Source organism: Atta cephalotes (assembly GCF_000143395.1).
Source record: "Atta cephalotes unplaced genomic scaffold scaffold00029, whole genome shotgun sequence".
NCBI classification, from domain to species: domain Eukaryota; kingdom Metazoa; phylum Arthropoda; class Insecta; order Hymenoptera; family Formicidae; genus Atta; species Atta cephalotes.
Genome location: NW_012130093.1, coordinates 961134 through 968720, shown reverse-complemented (window position 1 = coordinate 968720; position 7587 = coordinate 961134). Strand labels below are relative to the sequence as shown.

The following is a 7587-nucleotide window of genomic DNA, read 5'->3' as shown; positions in this document are numbered from 1 at the left end:
GAAGAGAGAGTAGAGANAGAGAGAGAGAGAGAGAGAGCAAGGGATTGAAGAAAGGAGCAAGAGAATGGAAAAAGGACTAAAAATGGTAGGTAAAAATGCGAATACTCATATTAAGTAGTCATAGTATAACCAGTAGAGACACTCAGCGAAAAAATGCGTGTTCGCGCAGGTATGACTGCGCAGCTTTTGTTTTGGGCCGGATCCAATGAAATGCAAGATGACAAGAATGTACATATTACACAGATCCCGTATGAGCAGATATCCGTGACAAAAGAAGACAATTTAAGAGCTGCGCCATAAATATTTATAAAAAATATACATAATACAATATACAATATACAATATACAATATACAATTTACATAATTATTTATTAATATATTTTTATAATTATATTTAATTAAGTAAAACCACAAATATAATATTTTTTTTATTTTATATCTATATTTATATAAGTAAAATTTATATTATATTTTTGATATTTTTTTTACGAAAAATAACTAAATAAAAATATTTCATAATTATTATTTAATAATAATTATTTAATAAATTTGATTTATTTACTAGTTCTTACTATTTTCAAATTAATTTTGTTCATTAGTTCGTATTTTTGTAAAATTTTTTAGTGTGGAATTACATTATTATCTAAGGGGCATTATATCGTCTTTCGGTCCTGGATTTTTCAAACGTTAATATGGCGGATGCTCATGTGACTGCGATGCGGAGATCAAAGGTGTCGACAAGGAGTGTCCCTACCGATTATATTGTGTTAAATGCCTTACTTACGTAAGCGTAAGTTGCACCGATCAATCATATCGTTTCACTTGAACATTAGTTTCTGGCTAATTACTTTATGCTATTTACGTTATTACGCCAAAATATAATGGAACGACTATGCCTTGAATCCAATTTCTAGCTCATTTTAGCTTTAGTCTGTCTGAAATAATGCACATGGATTTCGATTTTGTAACAATACAATTATAGAAATCGTGTACCCATTTGCATTTCACGTGGAAAGTCCAAACCAGTGAAACCCATGTGAAACAGTATAATTATAGACTCACTTTTGCCTCTGTGAGGCCGGAATCAGATTACGCATCAGATTGAAAAATGAGATTGAAAATTGAAAGCTTGAAGTTTGATCAATCAGAACAAAAGAAACTTTTTTGTCTTCATTGGTGAAATTTCAATCTTTAATCTTTAATCTCAATCATCAATGCAGTCTGATTCCGACCTGACAGATTTCTTAACTTCAATAGTCACTAACTTTAATGCTTAATATCTTGAATCACAGGACAGAGCGATGCATTTTTTGCCAGATTCTTTTGTTTCATGTAAAAACATGTCGAATAAGCCTCTGGTGGTCTCACAAGACTCTGATTTTAATGATTCATTCGATCATCCGCTTATATGTACGCGATGAACAAACCGCTGATTCCCCATGAGCCGTATTTTTCGAGATACGTAGGTTATGAAAACCAATCGTAAATTTTTTAGCATTTCTGTTAGAGTGTACAGCCAGTCACAGAAAGATTGCAACATTTTTTTCAGTGAATTTAGAATGCAGCTTGCATTCAGCTTGCTAACTGAGCGATTTTTCTTATTTGTAGATCCATGAACAAGAATTAATCACTTGGAGAGCAAGCTGCGTTCCGAAACCCATCGAAGAAAAAGTAACAGTAAGTTGCAACCTTTCTGTGACTAGCTATACAATAGAAATTCTAATCAGTAATTAGCTGCATTCTTTAATCTTCCGCGAAATACGCCCAATGTGAAGAGCTTTTAGAATGGCGTGTTCTAGTAAATAAAATGTAACGTATTCTGATAAAATTACTAGAAATGCAGGTTACGCTTATGCAGGATATACCTCATGTGACGGCACCCTTAAACGTCTAGCTGGATCTTAAATGTCTCTATGATTCTGTGTGAATTTATATATTAACGTAGTCTTTTTGAAACGCGCACTGAAATGATTTTTCAGTCTTGAAATGTTAATTTTATTAAATTATCATAGTCGTAGAAAATTGACCAATTACAATAGATTATTCTTCTCATATTCTGATGGTGATTGGTTAATTTTCTATAACTTAAGACACTACGACCGCTACGACTTCTATTGTAGACCCCGCATATTGTAAAGAATATTACTAAGGCCTCGTAGCTAAAGACTTAGGGTGAAATCACACGATGTGAAATAGAGAATGAGTAGTTTCATAGAAACAACCAATCAGTCATTACTACTGTCATTAGAGTGCGCTTCCATGAGATGCAGAACTGCGGAACGTTTGTGATTGGTCGTGACTTCATTCCGCCGTTTTCTATTGCGCAATTCTTTTGCGAAATTTTGTGCGCGGCAGCCCTTAAGTAGCTGCGAGTATTCCCCTATTATTCGACTGTAAGAAGGATAATACTCGATTGTTGTTAATCAACTCTTACAGATTACAACATACGGCATACAGTTATTGTCAGTATAAACATTCCCATTATTTTCTAAAGTCTGCAGCACAAATGCTTGTTTTTTTACTGGATTGCTAACTGGATTATGCCTGTGCTATAATAGTCGTAAATCGTAAACCGTAAGAAATTGGCCAAACAGTTAAGTGTGAGAAGAATAATGGACTATGATTGGTTAATTTCTTACAACTTACTGCTAACTCTATTGTAGAACAAGCCTTAGCGCACACAAAATTCCGCAATAATAACCGTAAGACGTGAACTTAAATCGATGAGTCAATCAGGATACTGCTTTAGATTTACGTATTCTAATGGAAATAGAAATAACTGTAAACTTATCCATAAGGCGAGTTTCAATCACTTGAAATTCACTTTATTGCACCTTATTGAGATTATGAATAAGTTTACTGTTATTTTCATTTCCGTTAGATTACATAATCTAAAGCAGTATCCTGTTCATCAGTTTAAATTTACATCTTACTGTTATGGAATTTTGTGTGCAGCAGCCCTTATTCCTGTCACTCGCCGCATGGGGCAGCTATAGCGGAGAGCAGACTCTTGTAACGCATAACACATAAAGCTTAAGAAATTCAAGTAATCATAGTTCTTTATTTCATGGAAAGAAAGGAAACGAAGGATTTTGATTGTTTCAATTTCTTATGCATTATGTGTTAACTGATTCTACATTAGTTGCAAGCTGATCGCAAGTTTGTTGTCAGCCAATATGAAGCGTTGAAAATGCAAACTTCAGATTGGCTGTCGCAACAACTTGCAATCGGTTTGCAATTAATATAGAACCGGCTTTATGCAAGAATTTGTGCTCCCCGCTTATCTTGATTCTAGCCGTATCGACTCCGTGATAGGAGTTGGAACCTCTCTCTTGCAAAGAGGAAAATCATAGTATCCATAACATAAAATATTGTTTTCCTAAACCTAAAGTGAATCGGAAATAATGAAGGCATTGGAGTTATACAGCGGCATTGGAGGGATGCATTATGCGTTACATGGTAAATTTAAATAATCGATAAATATTACTGTGTAATTATGTATAATGAATTTTTATATTAAAATACACTATTAGAGATGTAATCATGAACTTCCTTTAAATGAAGCTCATCATTATGAACGAAATTAAAAGTAATGAAAGATTTAATTGAAAATTAAGTTACAGTAGTTTTTTAAATGTAATGAAATATAATGTGTACTTTAAATTGTGTAACTTAAAAATAAGATGTACTTTTAAGTTTAAACTATATATAATAAATTTTAGAAAATTTTTAACAGTATAAATTAATATAATTATACAGAGTGTCCCGAAATTTTTTACTAAGCGCTCTTATATAGATAAACTGGACTAAACTCAAAAAAATCCTCTATCATTTTGCAATTTTCGCAATACTTAATAAGATATTAATTATTAAAAATTGCTAAATATTGGTCTTCAATAATTTTTTTTCTCAAATACTATCAAAACAAATTGTTTATTTTCTTCTCATAGAACTTTAAAAATATTTTTTTGAATTTTTTATCAACTTTTTAGTGCATTTTCTTATATTAGCAACTATTTTTATTAATATGAATAAATATGTGGTATTAAAAAAAGTTCTGAAAAAATTTTCAGAACTTTATGAGAAGAAAATAAACAAATTTTGTCTTTCACTGTTTTTTTGTAAAGTTCTAAAGTAGATAGTCTAAAGTAGATAGTATTTGAGTAAAAAAATTATTGAAAACCAATATTTAGTAATTACTAAACTACTTTTAGTAATTAATATCTTGTCAATTATTGCGAAATATAGAGGATTTTTCGACTCAATTTGGTCCACTCTATTTACACAAGAGTGCTTGGTAAAAAATTTGGGACATCCTGTATATATATATGATAAAATCAGATATTATACATTTTCTTGGTTCCAAAAATAAATCAAAAACAAATAAAAAATGCTAATAAAAGTAGCAATTGATGTAAAAATACGAACAAATTAATAAATTAATAAATTATTATATATAGTATTAGCATAAATGAATAATACAGACAACTCAACTTGCAAACGTTTTGATTTGTTGTTCAAGTCTTTTTTAATGCGATGCAAAACAGATAAAGAAATTATACAAAATAGAAATTTCTGATCATTCTAATCCTTTTTCTAATACATTCAAGTGAAAAAAAGTTCTGGTAGTCAAATCCAAATCGAAAGATATAATTTAAAATCCAAAGCTCTAAAGGCATTACATTAAAAATAATTTGGAATTAGCAGATAGTTAGGAAAAAGAGATCAGAAATTATAAGATGACAATTGTAACGTGTAAGTTTACTATAAAGTTAATTAATTCATCTTTATTGTATCATTTCAGAGAGTGGAATTGCAGCTAAAGTTGTTGCAGCAATTGATATAAATCCTGTTGCAAATGATGTTTATCATCACAATTTCTCGGAAACTGTTCTTATGAATAGAAATATTCAGTCCATTAATGCACAGGAATTAAACAAGTTAAATGTAGACATTATGTTTATGAGTCCTCCGTGTCAGCCTTTTACTAGATTAGGATTAAAGAAGGATGCTCTTGATAACAGAAGTTGTTCTTTGCAACACATTTTGAACTTGTTGCCAGAATTGAAAAATTTAAGATATATTTTGTTTGAGAATGTTAAAGGTTTTGAAGTATCTCAAATGAGAGACAGATTAGTAGAATGCATAAAAAATTGTGGCTATGCCTATAGAGAGTTAATATTAAGTCCATGTCAATTTGGTGTGCCAAACAGTAGACACAGATATTATTTACTGGCGAAAAGAAATAATCTGAAATTCTGTTTTAAACAGTCCTTGTTAGGGAATAATTTATTTCCTGAATTATTTGAATTATTACCAAAAAGTAAACACTCAGTATTAGCGGAGAAAGAAGGTAAAATTAATCAGAAATCTGGCAGACTGTGTTATACATTAAATAATATTTTGGAACATATTGAAGATTCGAAATATTTGGTGCCTTCTAAATTACTACAAAAGAGAGCATGGGTATTAGATATACGAACATCTGAGAGCAATGGTTCCTGTTGCTTCACCAAAGGATACAGTTATTATGCAGAAGGTACAGGATCTGTATATTGCCCATTTACAGATGAAATAATCAAATCAAAGTATAATGAAATTGCTAATTACGAAAATGATTCGAATAAGCAAATGCAAATTTTATCAGATTTGAAACTTAGGTTTTTCTCACCTAAAGAGATATGTCGATTAATGTGTTTCCCAGAAGATTTTCATTTTCCAGAACATACTACAGATAGACAAAAATATCGGCTGCTAGGAAATTCAATTAATATTCATGTAGTTAGTAGATTAATACTTTTATTATGTACTGAACATGAAAATGTATGAAAAATCAATGGATTTGCTACCTTTTTCCATCTTTTATCTCGTAACTTAATACTTTTGCAATATTTCTTATATATTCTTACATATTAGGGAGAGAGAGGGAGAGAAGGAAAGAGGAAAAGAAGGGAAAGGGAGGGAGGAGAGGGAGGAAGAGAGAGATATAGTGATATTTTTTTATATAGTGATGTCTTTATAATTTAAAATAGGGGAGACTAGGGACAGTTATAACAATGCATATATCTTTTAAATGATAAGAGATAAAATGAAGAACAAAAATCGATATCGAGGCCTGTATTTGCCTCATGTCAACTGCCTCACATCAATGTGCGCCACATGTAAAAGAAGTAATATGTAAAGTGTTCAGATAAGCCATGTAAGTGTAAATTTACGATATTATACTTTTTTGCTTTAAACTTTCAAATAAAATGTTTTTTGTTATGTTTTCATTTTATTAATTCTAAAATACATTTTTTTAAGTTTTATGCATGTTTTTTTTGATATTTTTAAATGATTTCGAATATATCTATGTAAATTTTGACAATATCCGTTTGAGTTAAAAGTATCGCATCGTCAGAGTTGCGTACATTGTTGCGTTCAACGGATTCAACAGTTAAGCGCTCACTGCTATTGATGTATTCTTCCAGATCTAAAATGCTGATTGGATGATAGAAAAATACATTAATAATAGCGAGCGCTCACTCAACTGTTGAGTCCATTGAACGCCATTGCAACACTTACAATTAACGGTAAGTGTTAAAAGTCTGCTCACCTCAAATTTTGATAAAAATATTGAATCGATGAATTTTCGCATAAAAATAAAGACATTTGACAAGAAAAAAGTATCTGCTTCGTGAATCGAAATATTTTAAGTTGACGACTATTCAGACTAGGAAATCAGCCACGAAACTGCACGATGCAAGCACGTGCTGAGGTCACATGCTCTATAGGATCATGCTATATCGCGGATGTGTTGTAAATATTTCTTATTGTAATAGATATTATTTACTGGTTTAAAAACAAATTATTTGTTCTAAAACACAAATTTAATGTTTTAAAAATACAAATTCACTGCTTTGAAACAAATTTTCCGCTCTAAAATACAAACTCACTGCTTTTTAATAGTAAATTTACTGATTTATAAACAAAAATAATATAAGAAGATAATTTCTATTTTAGAACAGATAATTTATTTTTAAAGCACTGAATTTGTTTTTAAAGCAATGAATTTCTGTTTTAAAACATTTTATTTTTAGAACGTATTACAACTTTTCTATAACTTTCCTTAGCTCTATTTCATTTTGCACCAAATCAGAGCAAGATATACTAATTCGGATTTTGATATTTTATTCATAAACAGCCTAAAATTACACCTTTTGCAAATAGTAAATATAAATAGTTGTTGCGTTATGTGCATTAAAAGAAATAAACATATATGTCATAAATAAAAATATGTATATTTCTAAAAAAAAAAATGATTACATCTGTCTCTAGTCTCCCCTACCTAAATTGTATTATTCCTACAGTATAAGTTGAATTCTATAAGTTCTTACATATATGTACAAAATTAAGTTTTTTCTACAATTTTAAAACTAAAAAACTTTGTAGATAACTATAATATTGAAACATTCACCAAAATCATTCTATTATTAAATCTATTATATATTATATATATATATATATATATATATATATATATATATATATATATATATATATATATATAGTATTGTTTTAGTTAATACTAGTATTATTTATTAGTT

General features: G+C 29.8%; 1 protein-coding gene across 1 annotated transcript; it reads left to right on the top strand.

Moving 5' to 3' along the window:
- Positions 1–3405: 3405 nt before the first annotated feature.
- On the top strand, positions 3406–5830 carry LOC105620783 (tRNA (cytosine(38)-C(5))-methyltransferase). The gene is made up of 2 exons (XM_012202272.1): positions 3406–3460; positions 4806–5830. Exons 1-2 carry the CDS (start codon positions 3406–3408, stop codon positions 5828–5830), a joined length of 1080 nt encoding a protein of 359 aa, XP_012057662.1.
- The last annotated feature ends 1757 nt before the right edge of the window (positions 5831–7587 follow it).